At 44.1% G+C, this 21,992-nt stretch overlaps 1 protein-coding gene across 1 annotated transcript in view; it reads left to right on the top strand.

Annotated features, from left to right (window-relative positions):
- The window catches only part of nicn1 (nicolin 1), a 30,259-nt gene extending 9,004 nt beyond the window's left edge, over window positions 1-21,255 (top strand). The window contains exons 4-7 of the mRNA XM_079807748.1: window positions 3,972-4,085; window positions 4,804-4,872; window positions 20,038-20,142; window positions 20,215-21,255. Coding sequence (XP_079663874.1) covers window positions 3,972-4,085; window positions 4,804-4,872; window positions 20,038-20,142; window positions 20,215-20,256 — 330 coding nt within the window. The 3' untranslated portion in view covers window positions 20,257-21,255. The remainder of the gene's footprint in view (window positions 1-3,971; window positions 4,086-4,803; window positions 4,873-20,037; window positions 20,143-20,214) is intronic.
- The last annotated feature ends 737 nt before the right edge of the window (window positions 21,256-21,992 follow it).

Below are 21,992 nucleotides of genomic sequence, written 5' to 3'. Positions count from 1 at the left end.
AGTTTTTCAATTAAAAAACCCTAACCGTTTTGTCAGCCATCCCAGCATAATCGCAGCAGCTCGGAGAACATTTTGTTTGTCATCACGGTGATTTGGCCCATTTGTGGCTCTCCGGGGATCTGACGTCCCGGTCTTTGATCTGTGAGTTGCTTGTAATGACTGCTTTAATGTATTGAGATCAGGCTCCCTCGACGCTTTTTAGCTTCGTTTGAAAGGCATGAAGATATTAGATGCGAGTCCTCAAGTGAACTCTCAAATGATTGGACGCTGAGTTCTGCGCTGTGTGGGCACCTTTAGTGTCATCAAATGAAATTTGCATTGAAAAACCCACCTGGGACGCCACATAGCGCTCACCCCATCTGCTATAATCTGTATAAGCCGTTTTTTGATGTTAGCGGACACTGCAATGATAAATAAGTCTTTATTAAGAAATGTAGAAATATCGAAAACAACGTCCTTGCGATTCTTTATAATTACAAGGTCATGTCATCACACTTATATGGAGCCTTACTGTGAATTTAAAAGGATTAGTTCAACCAAAAATTAAAATGTTGTCCTCATTTATTCCAATACCTGACTTTCTCTCTGCTGTGGAACACATATTTTCCATATATTTAGTGACCATATATTTAGTCTATAGTCTATTATTTGTATCTATCTATCTATCTATCTATCTATCTATCTATCTATCTATCTATCTATCTATCTATCTATCTATCTATCTATCTATCTATCTATCTATCTATCTATCTATCTGTCTGTCTGTCTGTCTGTCTGTCTGTCTGTCTGTCTGTCTGTCTGTCTGTCTGTCTGTCTGTCTGTCTGTCTGTCTGTCTGTCTGTCTGTCTGTCTGTCTGTCTGTCTGTCTGTCTGTCTGTCTGTCTGTCTGTCTGTCTGTCATTTATTGTGTGTGTGTGTGTGTGTGTGTGTGTGTGTGTGTGTGTGTGTAAAACACTTTTATGGGTTTGGAATGGCATCATTTATAATAATTACAATGTTGTTATTTATAATAGCAGATTTATCACTTTTTTTGGTAACTAGCACAAATGATTTATAGAGGTAAAGAGTGTGTGGCATTTGCATGGTTTCTCTGGAGACGGCCTTCAAAATCTCTGAGAAAACAAGAAGATAACTTGCCAGTCTTTGCAGCCTTGGTTACTCCTCTGCATAACTTCTTCCTAGTGTAAAAAAAAGAGACACATTTTTGCTGCGTCACTGTTTTTGGTGTATTCATGTAGATTCTTCTCTGAGATTCTGTCGGTTGGTGAAGGTCGTGCCAGCTTTTTGGCTACATTGGCTCTTTGCTCACATTATTACTACTCTGAAAAACGCCTCTTTTGTTTTATATAATTTAGCTATAGTGACAATTGTATGGTATATACATTACTGTTCAAATGATCACAGGAATAAATTACATGTTAAAAATATATTCACACAGAACATTTTTATATTTCACAATATTAAAGTTTTAACTATATTCAGTACTTGCTCCAGGAAATGCTTTAAAACAAAAAAGTCATACCTCTTGTAAACAGTAGTGTATATTAAACATATACTATCATATACTGTATGTATCTGTGGTTCATACACTGTAAAAAAATATTTTCATGATTTGCCATCACAACTTTTTATCTTTTGTCAAATCAACTTAATTAATGTAATTAATCGTAAATAATTAATGTGATTCAGATAGCATCATTTGTTAAACCTATTTGTTAAACCAATCTCCTTTGTTGTATTAACTGTATTAACTAAAAATTTTAAGGCAACCAGGTAACTTACTTTAAGTTAAACCAACAATATTTTTTACAGTCTATTATAAAGGCACCGATATACTAACAACAAAGTAATTTTTTGTTCTTCGCTTAGGGGTAAAAAGAAGTTGACCAAACATTTTACCTCCAATAAACTATTAGTGTACATCCCGATGCGTCTACGCTGCTGAGAGCAACATTTAGATGAATATGTAAATATATGCTGTGTGCTTTCCTCTCAATAACAAAATTAAAAAACAACAAAAATGTCAGGGGTGAGAAAACAGCAGTTAAGAAAGCATCTGATCACAGCGATGTCAAGTCAACTTTATTTATATAACGCTTTTTACAATGCCGATTGTTTCAAAGCAGCTTCACAGTAAAGTTTCTAAACAGGAAAATAATGTAACAGAATTTGATTCGGCTGTACAGCCGCTCTGGAGAAAACGGTGATGTCATCTAGCTCATTTCAGTTATCATACAGTGACAATGTGGGCAGATCAGTTATTTAGTTGATGTATTTAATTTAGTTTAGTAATTACATTTATTTGGATATTAAGTTGAAAATTGAGTGTCCCCAACTGAGCAAGCCAAGCCAAGTGGCAAGGAACCAAAACTCCATCAAGTGGTATAATGGAGAAAAATAAACCATCGGAGAAACCAGGCTTGCCAGGGTGCCAGTCCTCCTCTGGTGATGTGGACGTTTGCACAAGTATTAAACATGAAAAACAACGGGCCCTATTTTAACAATCTGAGCGCATGGTGCAGGTGCACTTAGGGCGTGTCCGAATCCACTTTTGCTAGTTTAACGATGTAAAAAACAGTCGGCGCCAGACGCATGGTCCAAAAGGGTTGTACCTAGTCTCTTAATGAGTCATGGGTGTGTTTTGGGCGTAACGTGCAATAAACCAATCAGAGTCTCATCTCCCATTCCCTTTAAAGTGCTTGCACCATGGCGGACTCGCTATTTACATGGAGAAATTTGCGAGCGGAAAGACTGAACGCTTCTCCAGAGAGGAATCCTTTTATTTTTAATGTTTAAAAATGTTTGTGTGCTGCTGCGTGTCCCTGTGTGTGTAATAAACAGAGGGTGCGTCTCAATCAGCTCCCTAGTTCAGTAGTCAGGGCACTGATCAGGGAGTCAGCCCATTGACTTATGTCCTTATCAGTGCCCTGACTACTGAACTAGGCAGCTGATTGAGACGCACGCGATTATTAAAGCACCCTTTAAATAACACAAAAATTGGTCAATGACGCAGTCGTTTTCAGTTCCTCAAAGTAGCAACGTGCCAACAATGCGATTGAACACACCTTGTTTTCAGACCAGCACACCCATGGGCGAACAGATGGGCGCGAGTGCATTTGCTATTTAAACAATGTAGCGCAGGACGTGAAAATGATAACTGCATTTGGCTGAAACTAGCAAAAAACACTTGCGCCTGGGTGTATGATAGGGCCCATAGTGTCTCTTTTCATCAGAGGTATGGCTTCATTTTCTACTATAAAGTGACTCTCCATTGTGTTCATGTTTTTACTTGTGAATGTCTGACCTTGACGGACTGAACAGAAGAAATGAACCAGAGTACAGTTTCAAGTTAAATAAGACAGAGCATCGGCGCCACACCCATCTATTATGTCATCGCCATTGACCAATGGTAGTTTGTAGGTGTTTTTCAGAGTTCGCTTTGGCAAGCTCTTTCCCGAAATGAACACCAAACTAATTTCGATTTGGCCTGATTTTCTTTGAAACACCAGTTTGTTCTTTGATTTGACTTGAAGTACAGTATATTGGGGCCTTAATACATCTAATCATTAGAGATTAAACAGCAGTTTGGTTCTAGAAGATTTTTCAAGGGCAATTATCTGACATGAACAAGCTCCAAGCAATACATGTATAGAAACAGTCCCTCTAGTATCACTACTGTCAGCTGAAGTAGAAGTAAACTTTCACACTTCACAGTCATCATCACAAACACAAATGTCAAGTGTTTAGAGCAGTTTTGCAGATTACTACATGAAACTGTCTCTTTTATCAGGTTTTCATTCTGTCTAGTTAATTAAAGCTTGGAGACGCACATCCTTCGTGTCTAAATTCCGACGTTCATTCTTAATTTAGCCTCCTTTGTTTCTTTGATAGCTGCATGAAAGGCCCAAAATTCTCCCAACTTTGTGTCACTTCTTGCTGAGATCTTTTCTTCTCTGTATTTGGCTTTTCAGATGCTGACGAAGCCTGATAATGTGACAACAGTTAGACTCATCTTGCGACAGCCCTCCTCAGAATGGATCAATTTCAGCATTGAGGAAATTAACATTTATCCGTGTGCAAAAGAGGTACCTATGCAGACATAGTCATTTACTGTACATGCATGTCACAAAATGATGTCCGTCAACATATAGTGTGTGTGTGTGTATATATATATATATATATATATATATATATATATATATATATATATATATATATATATATATATTATAGTTGCAAGAAAAAGTATGTGAACCGCTTGCAGAATCTGTGAAAATGTGAATAATATGAACAAAATGAAAGAGATCATACAAAATGTGTTATTTTTTATTTAGTGCTGTCTTGAATAAGATATTTTGCATAAAAATGTTTACATATTGTCCACAAGACAAAAAATATATATATTTAATTTAATTTATTAAAAGTGATCTGTTCAAAAGTTTATGAACCATTGATACTGTGTGTCATTCCCTGGATGATCCACAGAATGACACAAATCCTCCAGGTCCTGCATCGATCAGGCATAACATTATGATTATGACCACAACATGATGAATATTGTGTTGGTCAACCATTTTTGTTTGCTATTGTGTGTTTGTTAGGATTTTTTGCTTGGTTTTTGTTTTGTGTAAAGCAGTATTTTACAGAGTTGCTCAGTCTGTGTTATTTTTTGTCTTTCCAGTACTCCAGATGTTTTTGTTTTGTTTTTTGCTTTTGTTCTGCATTTTTCGCTTGGTTTTGTTTAGTTTGAGGCAGTATTTTACCAAAACTTCATCAGTAGATGTGTTGTTTTTGTCTGTGCAGGACTCCGAGCGAGATGTTCCTGCCTGGTTATCCACTCTCACACCTGTAGAGGAACCCCTTGATTTGAATGTGAGTATTTTGTGTCTTATAATTTGTTGTATAGCTAATGCACAACAGTTCTCATCTAATGAATATTAAAAGTCTTGTTGTTTAACATCATATGCAATGCTCCCTTTAAAGACTGCTAATGCCATTTCATTTAGCAGCACACAAGCGTCTCTTTAGTTTATGTATTTATGCAGCTCTGGGGTGTTAATTAACAATTTTGCTTAAGAACAGAATGAAAAGATAATTACAGAAGTGTATGAAACTCTCAGGTTGTCGTTTTATCAATCTCTGAGCATTGTGGCCATGTCCCAGATCTCATTTATCTGTTATTTGCATTAGAAATGTAAGATGCTTGTTTGAAGTGTCTCTTTATTGACTAAGGCTCAACTTAATGTTTATTTAAACAGCTGTTTAAACACCTGAAAAGCAGAGGAAGTAATCATTATTCACAATTTTGTTGTTTACCTATAGTATTTAATTGGGGGTAAAGACCTGTTCGGTGGCAACCTTGAGGCGAATATGAGCTTGGAATTTAAAGAACTGTGTAAATGAGTTTTCATTTAATGTTAGGAATTTTCTGTACTTCTTATTTGTTGCAATTGTTATATTACATTATATATGGGAATGGTCCACCCAGCTTTGTTGATATAGACATTAAACAGGACCTATTTATTGTGTAATGTTGCTGTTTGAGCGTGTAAAATGTCTGCAAAGTTACAAAACACAAAGTCTCTCCAAAGGGAGTTATTCTCTTTATCAGTGTCACTGTTTCTGAGCTTCCTGAAACACCTCCATTGTAGTCTTAAGTTTTCTTCCAGGAACAAACACGTCACAATATTCCTCATTTAAATAATTCCCGCACAAGGTACACATAAAATAAATGGATTGACTTAGTAGTGTGTTGAAACCATAGACTGTAAAAAAATATGGACGTAGTGTCCGTGACGTCACCCATAGGATTCTGAAGAGCAGTTTTGTAGCGTAAAGTAGGGTCGAGCTGGCCGTTGCCATCTTGGCAACGCGTCATCGCTCGTCACTCCGGATAACAGAAAATGGGCAAAAAGGCGGGATGTGGTTGGAGCTGAGGTGACGTGATGACTAACAGACAGCAGACAAACAGCTATCCACCTGTCACTCAAAGTGGCCACGCCCTTAATTATGCAGAACTTTGACGAATGAGTTATAAAAAAATGTGCCCCCCTCACAGTTATTATGAAGAGCAAAATTGGATATATAGACCAAAACCACAATTTGTACTAGGCTGTAAACATGTTTTTTTTTCTGCTGTAAAGTTGGGCATTTTAACATGGGGCTCAATGAGATTCTGCTCCCTTCTGGAGCCTGTCCCTAGCGGCTGGTCGATGAATTGCAGTTTAATCACTTCCGTATTGGCTTCAAGAGAAACTGGGGGAGGTTGCCGCTTGGTTGAATCTCACAGTTATGGTAAGAGGTGTGACATTTAACACACTGGTCCAACCGACCAATCAGAGCACATTGCAGTGCTCTTTTCAGAAGGAGGGGTTTCATTGAGACAGGAACTAAAGCGTTACTAGCCCTGTCCAAAATGGCACCCTAAACACTAGGTCTTCCTATGAGTCCGCACTTTTGTGAAGTAATGCCATTCAGTCACTTCAGTCAGGCTTTGGGGCTGCTCGCAAGCACCCTTCTAAATCCTAAAATGACAAATGGGACACCCTATGGTCTCATGGACATGTGCACGTGGCAGCCATTGCAATTCCACAAGACCGAAAGTACATATGAAGTGTGCCATTTGTGACAGGGCCACTGACAGACTGGGAGTGCAGGGTTGCCAGATGATGACTAATTGGATGTAGTACATGCACACTTGGGTTTTGTTTGTTAACCAATTAGCCTATAAAATTTAAGGGCCCCATTTTAACGATATGAGCACATGGTCTGAAGCGCATGGTGCAGGTGCATTTAGGGCATGTCCGAATCCACGTTTGCTAGTTTAACGACAGAAAAAAATGGTCGCCCTTTAAATAACACAAATGCACAGTGAATGCATTTGCTATTTAAACAACATGGCACTGGACGTGAAAATGATAACTGCTTCGAGCTGAAACTAGCAAAAAACACTTGCGTTGCGCCTGGTGTCGCATTGCGCCGGGTGTATGATAGGGCCCTAAATGTTTCAAAGCCCCAAACTAACCCCAAACCAGCCCAAATTTTGTCCATCAGCCCAACTAATTTTGGCCTATCTGGCAACACTGGAAAGGAGCTGCAACAATGTGTTTTTGAACATTCAAGCATGAAAACTTGTTCTAATAGAGCCCAAAAACTAAATCAAGACTTTGTAAAAAGGAATAATATACTCTCTTTAAAAACCTATATTAGTCTAACACCAGTAACAAGATCAAGATCAATAAAAGAGATAATAGAAAATGCATTATTTTTTATTTAGTACTGTCCTGAATAAGATATTTTACATATTTTTTTTATTTTTTTTTTACATATAGTCCACAAGACAAAAAAATTGCTGAATTTATTAAAATAACCCCGTTCAAAAGTTTATGAAACATTGATTCTCAATACTGCGTGTCGTTCACTGGATGACCCACAGCTGTTTTTTTGTTTTGTGATGGTTGTTCATGAGTCCCCTGTTTGTCCTGAGCAGTTAAACTGCTCGATGTTCTTCAGAAAAATCCTCCAGGTCCTGCACATTCTTCAGTTTTCCAGACATTCATTCATTGTGTTTCCTTCTGGAGCATCAGTGAATGTTTCAACCTTTTTTTTATAGTTGTGTTTGAGTCCCTCAATTGTCCTCAGTGTGAAAAGATGGATCTCAAAATCATACAGTCCCTGCTGGAGAGGGTTCATATATGCAAAAGATGCTGGAAAACTGAACACTGTGCAGGACCTGGAGGATTTTTCTGAAGAACATTGGGCAGTTTAACTGCTCAGGACAAACAAGAGACTCAAGAACAACCATCACAAAACAAAACAAAAAACAGCCATGGATCATCCAGGGAACGACACACAGTATTGAGAATTAATAGTTTATAAAATTTTGAAAGGGGTTATTTTAATCATTTCAGCTATTTTTTGTCTTGAGGACTATATGTAAAAAATGTTTTATGTAAAATATCTTATTCAGGACAGTACTAAATAAAAAATAAAATGCATTTTGTATGATCCCTCTTATTTAGTTAAAATTATTCACATTTTCACAGATTCTGAAAGTGGTTCACATACTTTTTCTTGCAACTGTATATTAAAGGGGTGGTAAAACACATTCTTTTGAAGGCTTGACTGTGTTTGTGGGGTGCACTGTAACATGTGTTCATGCTTCGTTTTAGAAAAAATTGCCTTATTTTTCATATATTTGACCTTTATTCTACACTGCTCTGTCCCTCCTTGTAAAACGGTCTGATGCTTTCCGGGTTGTATGAAGCCAGTCCCTCAAAAATACGCGATGGGCTCAGATTGGTTAGCTGGCCCAGTGTGTTGTGATTCGCTAAACGCCTAGTACACGTTTGTCGGAAACGTCACGCCCCTTACCGGAGGCTGTGCTTTGGTCAGTGTTAGAAACAACGGCGTCAATAAAACCATACCAATCTGAGCCCGAATCAGACCCAGAACATTTGAGTGAAGATGATCGAGCAGAACCTGTTCAGTCCTCAAGAGTAAAGACTGCGGATCTATAATCGCTACTGAATGGCACTTTAACTTTTGTATTTTTAGAACGATTATAGCCAAATATCTGTCACAAGAACTAACCCAAAACAAACACTAAGCACTGGCTTTAACTAGTAAGTTAGCCAAATCACACACAGAACCATGTTTAGCATGCCTGTAGATAAACAATACATAAAAGCTCTAATCAAAGAATCATTTACACTAATGCCAGGTTCGCTGTTGAGATTTTAACGTTAGTGTTTGTAACGTTAGGTGTTCGTCGGATAACGTTAAGTATGAATGAGCATTTAACAGACTGGTTTGCAGAACAGCGTTGTCATCTGTTTACTTCCTTGCTACAACCTATTACAGGAAAACGTCTCGGTTACGTATGTAACCCTCGTTCCCTGAAGGAGGGAACGGAGACGTACGTCGGAACTGACCGACGAATTGGGATCTGTCTTCAGAGACCAATCTACTTCGAGTGTATAGAAACAAGCCAATAAACATTGGCATGCGGTTCACGCACCGCCCCGCAGCGCGGGTATAAAACACGGACGTGAACAACGCATACCGCTTTTACAACTGAGGAGCCGAGATGTGACTCGGGCCTGCAGCTGAAGCACAGCACCTGGCGACGGGACGTACGTCTCCGTTCCCTCCTTCAGGGAACGAGGGTTACATACGTAACCGAGACGTTCCCTTTCAGTCGGTCACGTTCGACGTACGTCGGAACTGACCGACGAATTGGGATCCCTACAAAAACGCCAGGGTGCTAGCCCTTCCAGCGCCCTGCTCAAGCTCACTGGGTGCTCCTAGTTGGAGCAGCAGACAGGGCTTAAGCAGGGAGGTCCGACACTGCTGTTTCCTCAAGACCCACTCAGCGTGACTATTGGATAACGCTGGGAAAGCGTGCCCGTCTCGGGAGATGGTACGCTGCGGAGCCACGTCCTCCGGAGGAGGAGAGGTGGAAATACTCATATGGACTAGCCTGACTGGGTAGCAACTACATATGGCAGTCTCTGGGGTGGATCCAACCTGGTCCCAGGGGGGAAAGAACACACCCAGAGACGACAGAGCGGGCTCTGTCAAGGGAAAGACACGGGGCTAGCCGAGTAGGGTAGCAGGTACCGTGGAAATACACATATGGGGTCACCGTGAGGGAACCGCAACATATGGACCCAGCCTAACACACACGTTCCACAAGCATACGGGTGCAGGCCTGGTGTCAGACGGCCGCCACGTCTTGACACCGAAGGGGTGACGGAGGAGCTCGACAGGGTTCACCATTTCTGGGGAACACAACTGGAGAAAAAATAACGCACGTATCCGGCCATAGGCGGGAGTGGCGTAGCAAGCCGACACAGGAACGGGCACTTCGCGTTTACCGGCCGTTGGAGGCGAGTACACGGGAAGAAACCGGCTCCACACGGAGGCTATAGAATCTAGCGAACGTGTTAGGTGTCGCCCAGCCCGCAGCTCTACAGATGTCTGTCAGCGAGGCGCCTTGAGCCAGCGCCCAGGAGGAGGCAACACTCCTTGTGGAGTGCGCTCGCAACCCGAACGGGCAAGGCACGTCTTGCGATTGGTACGCTAAGACTATAGCATCCACTATCCAGTGGGCTAACCTCTGCTTGGAGACAGCCTTTCCCTTCTGCTGGCCTCCGTAACAGACGAAGAGCTGCTCTGAGGTCCTAAAGCTTTGTGTCCGGTCAACGTAAGCGCGAAGAGCGCGGACGGGACATAACAAAGCCAGGGCTGGGTCTGCTTCCTCCGAGGGCAGCGCTTGCAGGTTCACCACCTGGTCCCGAAAGGGAGTGGTAGGAACCTTGGGCACGTATCCGGGCCGGGGTCTCAGGATGACGTGAGAGTTACCGGGCCCGAATTCTAGGCACGATTCGTTGACCGAAAGCGCATGCAGGTCCCCCACCCTCTTGATTGAGGCCAATGCAGTCAGGAGTACCGTCTTCATAGACAGGATTTTTAACTCAACGGACTGCAAAGGCTCAAAAGGAGGGCCCTGAAGTGCTCTGAGCACCAGGGCTAAGTCCCAAGAGGGTAGCGAGATAGAACGAGGAGGATTTAGTCTCCTCGCACCCCTGAGGAACCTGACGATTAAGTCATGCTTCCCTAAGGATTTACCTTCCACTACATCGTGATACGCCGCTATTGCTGCGACGTACACTTTCAGGGTGGAGGGAGACAGCCTTCGCTCCAACCCATCTTGTAGGAAAGAAAGCACAACATTAATCGAACACTTCCGGGGGTCTTCGCGGCGAGAAGAACACCAGTCAACGAACAGGTTCCACTTCAGGGCATAGAGGCGCCTTGTAGAGGGGGCTCTAGCTGAAGTGATGGTGTCTACCACTGCCTGTGGCAGGCCACCTAGAACCTCCGCGTCCCGTCCAGGGACCAGACATGGAGTTTCCAGAGGTCTGGACGCGGGTGCCATAGAGTGCCCCCTCCCTGAGAAAGAAGGTCCTTCCTCAGGGGAATCGGCCAAGGTGGGGCTGTCGCGAGGAGTGTAAGTTCGGCGAACCAGGTCCGGTTGGGCCAGTAGGGCGCAACTAGCAAGACCTGCTCCTCGTCCTCCCTGACCTTGCACAGAGTCTGTGCTAGAAGGCTCACTGGGGGAAACGCATATTTGCGTAGGTCCCGGGGCCAGCTGTGCGCCAGTGCATCTGTGCCGAGGGTACCCCCGTTCAGGGAATAGTACCACTGGCAATGGGACGAGTCCGGAGTGGCAAACAGGTCTACCTGTGCGGCTCCGAAAAGGTCCCATATCAGCTGGACGCTCCGGGGGTGGAGTCGCCACTCTCCCGGAAGTGGACACTGACGAGAGAGCTTGTCGGCTGTCTGGTTCAGCGCACCAGGGATGTGAATGGCATGAAGCGACCTCAGATGCTTCTGACTCCACAGGAGGAGGTGGCGGGCGAGTTGGAGCATGCGACGGGAGCGCAGACCACCCTGACGGTTGATGTACGCAACGGCCGCAGTGCTGTCCGTGCGGACCAGTACGTGTTTGTGCTGAAGCAGCTTCTTGAAGCGACTTAGCGCAAGACGTACCGCCATTAACTCCAGGCAATTGATATGCCAATGCAGCTGGGGCCCCGTCCACAGACCCGAGACTGCATGCCCGTTGTACGTGGCCCCCCAACCCGAGGCTGAGGCATCTGTGAATACCACAACATGCCTGGACACCTGTCTTAAGGGCACTCCGGCCCGTAAGAACGAGGGGTCGGACCAAGGGTTGAAGGTTTGGCGACAGTACGGGGTAACTGGGACCCGATACTGGCCGCTCTGCCACGCCCACCTCGGGACTCGGTCGTGTAGCCAGCGCTGAAGCGGTCTCATATGAAGCAATCCGAGCGGCGTTACCGCGGCTGCAGATGCCATATGCCCCAGGAGCCTCTGAAAGAATTTCAGTGGGACCGCCGTCCTGCTCTTGAATGTATTCAAGCAGTTCAACACTGACTGGACTCGTTCCTCTGAGAGGCGCGCAGTCCGGTTGACCGCTCCATACCGAGATAAGAGATCCTCTGCGTGGAACAGAGTTGCTCTCCTCTCGGTTGACCCGAAGGCCCAACAGGCTGAGGTGGCTGAGCACCAGGTCCCTGTGTTCGCACAACTGCTCTCGAGACTGGGCGAGAATAAGCCAGTCTTAGAGATAGTTGATAACGAATGCCGCGTTCTCGGAGTGGAACAATGGCCGCCTCAGCGACTTCCGTGAAGACGCGGGGCGACAGGGACAGCCCGAAGGGCAGGACTTGTACGGATATGCCTTCCCCTCGAACACAAAGCGTAGGAACGGTCTGTGTCGAGGAAGGATAGAGACATGAAAGTACGCGTCCTTCAGGTCGATCGCTGCAAACCAATCTTGGGGACGGATGCATTCGAAAATGCGTTTCTGCGTTAACATTCTGAACGGAAGCTTGTGGAGGGCCCGATACAGAACACGCAGGTCCAAGATTGGCCATAACCCACCGCCTTTCTTGGGTACAATGAAGTGGGGGGAGTAGAACCCCGACTTCATATCGGCTGGAGGAACCGGCTCGACCGCGTCCTTCGCCAGTAGGACATCGATCTCTGACCGCAAGACATGGGCATCGCAGCTCCACACGGAGGTGAAAAAGGATGCCCCTGTACTTGGGAAGCCGGTACGCAACTGAATCGCATAGCCGAGACTGATAGTACGGATGAGCCAGCGAGACAGTCCGGGAGCGCTACTATAGGCTCCCAGACTGAACCAGCCGGACCAACGGCACCACAGACGTACCCGGGGTGGGGCAGCGAGGTGGAACATTCAGACCCAACCCGGACGGCCCGGAGGCGACCCGAAGTGTTGTCTGAGCGTTCCAGGGTGGGGCAGTGTGTGGGAGAGAAGGCCCGGGGGCGTCCTCTAGCCTCACACCGCCCACTGGCGAAGAAGAGAGTGGAAGCCAGGAGTGGCAAGGCCTGGGGGCGTCGCACACAGCCGGCTTGAGCCTCTCTGGCCCAGGGAGGAAGAAAACTGCTCTGAGAATGTGGGTACCGCTGGACTCCGGAGAGCCAGCGGCAGAACCGAAACCAAAAAATATTCTCCCCCCCGGTCCTCCTCCGGGGGAGGGAGGGGTGCGGACACCGTCTCCCTGAGCAGTTCCCCTCCTGCTGGACTGCCCGTTTCAGGGCCGCTTGCCCTTATGCTTGCTAGCGGACTCGCGGGACCCTGGACGGGTTGGGCGTCTCCCTTGCGTCTGGCCACCTGCTGCCTGGGTGGAGGCTGCTGCTTGGCTAGCAGGGGCGGACGCAGGGAGATGCCCTCGGCGACAAGCAGATGGAGGCACTGCGGCCGACGACTGGGTGGAGGCAGCAGCTGGTCGTCAGGGCAGGATTTTTTTTTTTTTTTTTTATCACCTCCATCTGCTTCTGGGCCATCAAGAACTGCTGGGCGAGTTCTCGACAGCGTCGCCGAAGAGGCCAGCCTGACAGACAGGGGCGTTGAGGAACCGAACTTTGTCGGGCTAACGCATATCTGCCAGGTTTAACCCCAGCTTTCTGGACCACTAATGTGGACATCGCCTGACCCAGGGAGCGTGCAGTGACTTCCGTCACCCGGTGAGCGAGGTCCATCACTGCACGCAGTTCCTGCATAACCCCTGAGTCGGGACTACCCTCGTGCATGCAGGAGAGAGGGTAGTGAGAGAGTGAAGAAATTTATACAGATTATGGCCCTTTTGGCGTTCCATATTTTGACACCAAATAGTTCCACACTGTTAAATTTTTCCAATGCACATCCAGGCAGCCACCCTGGAAGGCATGGCTGTCAACACTGAATCTGATTCAGCATGAGCACACACACTATTATAGTGGGAAACTCAGCGTCATCATCTCCAGCGCATAACAGCCCTCTCTCCGATGCAGCAATTGACATCTGTCCTCTGCCAGAGACACAAATGAAATGCTAGGTCCCCCCTTTTTTCAAAAAAGGACCAGCAATCCCATCTGGGCTACCAGCAGGCATGAGAGACAGTGGGCGTGGCCGCCAGACTCGACGGCACACGGCGCGCTGAACACACAAGCCCCTAAGAAGGCAGCACGGTGAACAACGCGCCGACGTGGTCATGTTCTCATAAGGGAACATGAACCACCCACGAACAAAGTCTCAGCATGCTGATGCGATAGAGGAGTGGGGGCCCACGGGGAATGGTTACCCGGCGGGGAAGCCCCACTGAAATCCTCAGGTCACCAAGACTTATTAGCCAAAACAGTCATTTTCTGGTGCACCAGAAAAGGAACTATTTCGGGGAATAAGCAATGGGACTCAACCCCGTTAGAGGTTTCACAGTCTCGACCGCGCACCAGAGCGCGAGTGACGCGCTGAGTTGCCGTGGCAACCCCCGCTGTCAGCCGCGCCAGACGGCACACGGCGCGCTGAACACTCAAGCCCTTACGAGAAAGGCCTGAGACGAACAACGCGCCGACGTGACCACGCCCTCCTGAGAGAACACGGATCACCCACGAACTTAATCTCACATGTTTACATGCGAGAGAGATCGTGGCCGTCAAATGAGGACAGGAAACAACCGCATCCAGAAACACACGGTTTGAATGACATCTTGAAAAAGACACAGTCAAACCGTGTTGCTCTTTTTAGAAGGAAATGCTCTTTTAGAAGTGCTGAAGCACTCAGGGAGATGACCGCGGCTCACAGCAGTCCGAATGCAAGCCTGCGTGTGAGCACTCATGAACGGAACGCCCAGCCAACCAACACAGGAACAAGTGTATGTTGCAGCGGCCACTCGCTGACTCGCGCCGTCACACCAGCACCCAGGTAAGAGAGCGATCCTCCTCGAGACTCGTTTAAACACTCTTCGTAGAAACAGCTTGATACAGCAAACCGTTCGGCTCCGAAGTTAAAAGCGGTATGCGTTGTTCACGTCCGTGTTTTATACCCGCGCTGCGGGGCGGTGCGTGAACCGCATGCCAATGTTTATTGGCTTGTTTCTATACACTCGAAGTAGATTGGTCTCTGAAGACAGATCCCAATTCGTCGGTCAGTTCCGACGTACGTCGAACGTGACCGACTGAAAGGGAACACATCGATGAAAAATAAATCAGACTTACAGGTTGTGGCCCGTGAACAGCTTCTGTTTGTAACTCCAGCTTTCAGGACAAGCCGTTGTGCATATCCTGTATTGAACTCGCGAAGTTTGTGGAAGTTTGTGTTGTCCTCCGTGAAATGTGCAGCGCGCGCGTCATGCATCCACGCACCGGCAGTGTTTTTTTCACGCAGCTGACGTTGTGCAAATCTGGCATTGAAATCGCGACGACGGTGGATGTTTTCCTCTGTTAGATGTGCTGCAGGGAGCCCTGCGCGCGCCTGATTCCCCGCTGACTCAAACACACGTGCATATAACATGTTTTATGTTAAACGCTCTGCAACGCACCCCCGTCCCAAGGAAGGCTGAACAGAGCAAGTACCCCAGACCTGCAATCCGGATGAAAATAACAGCGTTTCCTCGGCATCGCGGCAACAACACTCCAGCCTAACTATACCTCAACAGCGCCGCGATACAAAATGGCCTCACCCCCCCTTATTTAATATTCTCGGAGGAGGGGTTTATGTAAATATTGAGCCTGTTGATGTCACCAACCCTGGAGGAATGTCTGTAGTCGCCTACTGGCCGTTTGCTGTAGTTCTTAGAAACTGATTTCTTTAAAAGCAAATATCTCCCTTTGCTTTAAACTTTGAACGTTGTAACTTTGCAGATGTTGTTTATGCTCAAGCAGCAACATTACACGCTAGCTTAAGTTAGAATAGTGAAATCGTGGTTTACCACCCCTTTAAAGGGCATATTGCAGGTTAAATTTTTTTCGAGATTAATATATAACCTTGTATGAAAATACCATATGAAAAGGTAATGCAGGATTTAAAATGTTTTAAAAAGACATAAGAGCACAAATTTAGTAGATAAAGTGGCTGTTTCCTTGGCCGCTTGGAAAAAGTGCTTTTTTTTTCAACATTACGTCATATTACGTCACGAGAGGGAGTCGTTCGCCCAGCTCTGCATTGGCTCAGTGCAGAATAGGTTGGTATTCAGTACGAGTCTGTGTATTTTCGGTAGTTTTTCTATTCCAATTTATCATTGTCATGTTAAATTATTGTGTCCAGCCTGTCTGGACATCGAGTCTACAGGTTTCCTAAAAAAAAAAAAAAGTTAGGAATTCTGCATGGTGGCATTTTGTGCAGGTGAAGAAACGGTACTTCCCTTTGCGCATCTGCTTCGAAACACGCGGTGGTGTGTATAGTGCTTTAGACCGGAGGATTATCATCTCGGCGATATGATGGAGTCAAACATTGTTATACTCATGTAAAGCTGGCTACACACTGGCTACGTGATGTGAACGTGGCGTTTTCTATGTCTTTACACACCAGAAGCGTGTCTGACACGGCGCTGCTGCTGCTAGGTGATGTACAGGGAGGGCTATACTTCATGTTAAACCTACTGATACAACAAAGACCACGGGTGTGTCTCAATGGGCTCCCTATTTCAGTAGTCAGGGCACTGATCAGGACATAAGTCAATGGGCTGACTCCCTGATCAGTGCCCTGACTACTGAACTAGGGAGCTGATTGAGACGCACCCAATATCGGCAGTATTGACGGCAAAATAGGCTACAGAATATTTTGTTCTATTTGAAAATCGAGAATATTTTTCTTTCTTAATTACAATTATATCTGCATGTCAAAACCTAGACTTTCAAACATCAAAATGTCATTTATTAATATGTATTCGTGTCAAAATGACAAACAGCTTTTCCTATAGTATTCTATTCTTCCTGGAAACGCTTCCAACACACTTGCGTGTTGTGAAAAATATGCGTTGGTTCTATTTCTAGCATGTGCTCACGCAGCCAGTAGCTTGCCTAAAGGATGAATAAACATCCACACAAGTTGCTTATTTGCCGTCGTGTTTACATTGATGAATACAAAGTATGTACATTAACACAAATGAATACAGTCTCACACTTTTTCGAAAAAAAGTTCTGAATTATGTGCTGGTAATGTAAATATTTTATTCATGCCATGTATGCACATTCAAGTTCACTCAAATACATACTCATAACGTCATATACATCCTCACACTATCGGTGAATCGGCACGAAATAAACCCATAACACAGAATTAATGAATAAAGGATAAACACAATAACACTGTCTGTGGTTCAGCCGCCGGCGGGAGATGTGACAGTCCCGGATCCGTCAGATATGCAGCTCGGAGAAAACGTGAACTGTGCACCGTGAGTCTTGTTTTTTAAACATTTGCTAATTACCAAATCAGTCGACGTGATGAGAAACCGCTAACGTTATATCACATAACGTTTAGTGTGGACGGATATTAACGAGTGTGACTTTTCCTGATGGTCAAAGCCTTTTAGTTTCTGTTATTGGGAACGTTAAGTATCAATACTAGATGACAATAACGTTACCAGCTTTGCTATTGCCTGAGACATGATAATAATCAGTACAGTGTTGTAATCTGAGCAGTGTTCATATATATAAGCTAATACTGGTCCCTCACGGAGACACCTGCTCTGTTCTACACTGTTTCTCCTCACACAACAACTAATTTTGTCTCCTGTAATAGTTGTTCTGTCTAATCCTGGTCTGTCCCTAATTGTGTGTCATAATTGTATGGCTGTGGTCTGCCATATGAGTATTAATAAACATTTATAATGTCCTCAGCGTCCGACCTGTCATTGCGGATCATTGTTATCCTATCGCTGAAATTCACCGCACTCCCTCTCGTTATGTCACGTCCGGTTTTGGCATTTTTAGATGCGGAAGTAACATTTTCTCACAAAAACGACTCCAAAAGCCTTAATAGCGTATTTTAAAGTATATTTTAAAGAAAATCTAGTTCCTACATTATTTTTCTAAACATTGACCCACTGGAGTCTCTAACCTGCAATATGTCCTTTAAAGGTCCCATGGCATGGCATTTTTCTATTATTTTATAATGTTTCCTGAGCTGTACTTATATTGTTAGTATGACTTTTACATCATAAAATGTCATAATTTAGAAATAAAAGGCATTTTTTCTATACTGCTGTTTGCCCTGTGGCTGAATGCCCTGCTTCAAGAGGCGTGTCTGCTGTGAGACTTCAGTAAAAACACCCACTGTTGTGATTGGCTGACATCTTTGCATTTTATATGAGCGGAGGGGGCGTGGTTTATCGAGGCACGAGCAGGCACGAGTCTGCCAGGGAGACGGATGGACCTGAGTTCACTTCACATCAGTTCTCAGCATGTCTGAACTGTTTTAGTTACAGCATATACTTTAGGTTATTAGTCTATTTCTAGTCGGAGGGACTGTCACTCATGTCAGAAAGTTAGTAACTTTAGTAAATTATGGATCAGCGCTGACTGGAGACGCGAACCGTTTAGAACGATTCAGTCCGATTTGGTGAACTGATTCGGTTCACTAAAAAGAACTGGTTCAAAAGAAAGATCGTTCGCGAACCGGACATCACTAATGTATCAGAGACTGAGCTCAGCGATTGCTAACAAAGTTATTTATAGTAACTACTGAGTTATGAGAGCGCTGTCAGTCAGCGCGAGTTTATTGTGTTTGTAACTGAGAGTTCTGAATAAACAGTCACACCGAGTCCGTCTCTTCATCATTATTCTACCAACTTTGTAACACATGCAAAGTACCATTACAGCTGTCGAGATGAACGAGTTAAAAGTAAGTGTTGATAATAGCATTATTTTTAAAATAAAATAAAAGCGTCAGTGACGCGCGTTGAGTACACAGCGCAAACAAAGACACAACAGCAGTAATCGGATGTAATCCAGTTTATTGTGGGGCTAGGCTGGCTAGCCCGGATATGCTCAAGCTTACCCCCCTTCTGCTTAATCTCACGCCGCGTTTGGTGCCTCCGCTGTGGGCCAGATGCAGTACTGTGGGTCGGGGATGTTGAAGGCCGAGCTTCGGCGTGTGTGAGGTTTATCTCTGCTGATGTTGAGCAGAAACTCATGACTGTATGCACATTTTTAGAACCGATAGACGCGACGAGGACGTACAAAAACACTGACTCACAAGATATAAAACACGAAAACACCGTTCTGTCTGGAGAGAGAGAAGCCGCATTGTGTGCACGAATAATAAATAATTAGCTACACATCAGAAATCACTGATCACAGATCAGAAGGAACTGAAAAAAGACTTCTGTTTTCATTTGTACATCCAAACACTGAGAAACTGCCAGCGTTCACTCGTTCACAAGCAATGATGCAATGATCTCTCGACGAGCGTTTGCATGGGCGTGCCAGATTCTCTGGGCGGAGGAAAGGGAGGAAACCGTGCCTGCTTGGACGTCAAACCAGGAGACTTCAGGATTGGCTAGTCTGGCCTGTCATTTTCTCAAAGGCAGAGAAAGACAGCCACAACTCGGTTTTACACCGATCAACATTTCTATCCACTTGGGGACAATATTCAGGCTAGGGGAACTCATATTAATGTTGAAAAACCTCATAAAATGAAAATTTCATGCCATGGGACCTTTAATTCTCATCTCTATGGCAGTACTTTACTGCCACTTGCTGGTCAAAACTGAATCTGCAACTTCAGCAAATACCAAGATTTTTCCCCATTTTCTTTTATTCTGGTTAATTTAGTTTTACTTTAGGTCAAGTCACCTTCATTTATATAGTGCTTTTTGAAAACAGCAGCTTTACAGTGATAATTGGAAATTAATTTGTATTTAGAAGAAAAGCTATACTTTAGCTTTTCTTCTAAATACAAATTAATTTCCAATTATCACTGTAAAGCTGCTGCACCGGTTTTTGATTAATTTATGTTGTAAAAAACTGATCAGTTATTTAATTTGGTGCCACTTTAACAACACCATCCTCAACTTACGCACTTTCCTCGTTCATTCTCTTCATAAGCATAATGCTAAACGTTGGAAACGATGTCAGGTTGAGTAACTGATGATGTTTTTTGAGTGCACTATGCCTTTAATACAATGCTGTGTTTGTGTGTGTTTTGTGTTGGTTGGTCAGGGACTTCCTGATCCAGAGACGGTTTCCTCCAGCATTCAGCAGATGTGGGCGCTCACTGAGATCATGCAGGCGAGCCAGACTGCGGCTTCCATCGGACGTTTCGATGTGAGTTACACTTGTCTACTTGTACCATTATCTTTCTTTTATACTGAATTAACATGCTGATTCCAATTTCAGGTGGAAGGCTCTTATGACGTCAAATTACTGTCGTACACATAACGGGAATGCTGAAAACTGAACCATACTCTGTTCATTCAGTTTATAATTTAATTTCTTGAGATGATACCACATGCACTGGGATACTTTTCTGAAATATTAGAATTGTGTTTGTTATTTAATTTAATATTTAATATTTATTTTTTAGGTTTTCTGAATATTTTAACTTCATTTACATGAAACTGTGATGTAAATTACATATACATCTGATAAACTGCATTAATGACTCCATAAACCAGATACTTTCCCCAGAGTATTGTGTATAACATGCACGAATGGACAAACGTTGTGGGGAGCCTGTATATTACTTGACATGCAAATTATTAAGATTGCTTATGTATTTATTTACACATTTGTGATCTCACATTCAATAAAAATAATCATCCATGCGTAGACTGCAAATGTTTCTAATTCATCTTAGACTCTGTCATTTGTAAATAATATTAATTTATCTAAGTATGTGATTACATTGATGCACTGTTACATTAGGCTTCAGTCTGATTTATTCTTATTTTCAGCACATAAGATAAATAGGCTGCTACTTCTGTCTAAAGGAATTCTCTACCACACACGAATGCCAAACTAAATATTAAGATGATCTTCATTTGACATCTTTTTTAAAATGTTAATGCAATGCATCTCACTTTGTGTTAATTAAAACTCAATGGACATGTTCATGGTTTCCAGGCAGTAATCAAGAGCAGCGCTGCTTCCTAATGCTAATCATTGGAAATCAATGGTCGGCGTCCAAGAGGAGCCTCCATCTGTCTCTGCTGGCATCTCGCACACATCCGAGAGACCATCGTCTATGCAACATTAGCCTGCAAATGGAGCTCCGCGACTCCGTCCCCGCAAAGTCAGACAAAAAGACTGTCTTTGTGCAGAAGCTGATGGCTAATATTCCTAAGTTAAAGTGTATTATGGTAACGGACGTCATTGTGTGTCACTTTGAGTCATTATTATCTGCAGCACGATCTACAAATGCTATAATATATATGGTTTAAAATAACTCTAGGCTATATGAATTTAATGTGTCATGAATATAACCTCGAAACATCAACTCCCGTTTATCCATTTTCCTTACTATGATTTGCACGGTCAATCATATTGTTTCTCCAATAGATGGCAGTAGATAAACACGTACAATACCACTGACGTAAAAATGCCTAGCCTACTGTGATATATTATTAGCAACAAATTATTGCCTGCTAGTTTAGAGATAATGGAGATTTTAATTATTTCCCATAGAATAGTCAATACGCATTACTCAGTTCTGGTTAACACCCACACTTGATCTGTTTTGTTTACACTAGCTGTAAATAAACTATCAGTTATCCTATAATCACTGATCGCAATCCATGTGGGTAAAATATATACACCGATCAGGTATAACATTATGACCTAATATCGTGTTGGTCCCCCTTTTGCTGCCAAAACAACCCTGACCCGTCGAGGACTCCACTGGACTCCACTAGACCCCTGAAGGTGTGCTGTGGTATCTGGCACCAAGATGTTAACAGCAGATCCTTTTAGTCCTGTAAGTTGCGAGGTAGGGTCTCTATGGATCACTTGTTTGTTCAGCACATCCCACAGATGCTCGATTGGATTGAGATCTGGTGAATTTGGAGGCCAAGTCAACACTAAACTTCTTGTTGTGCTCCTCAAACTATTCCTGAACCATTTTTGCTTTGTGGCAGGGCGCATTATCCTGCTGGAAGAGACCACAGCCACCAGGGAAT

Source organism: Gobio gobio (assembly GCF_949357685.1).
Source record: "Gobio gobio genome assembly, chromosome: 24".
Classification (NCBI taxonomy): Eukaryota; Metazoa; Chordata; class Actinopteri; order Cypriniformes; family Gobionidae; genus Gobio; species Gobio gobio.
Note: the sequence above shows the minus strand (reverse complement) of the source record. Positions and strands in the feature narration are given on the sequence as shown.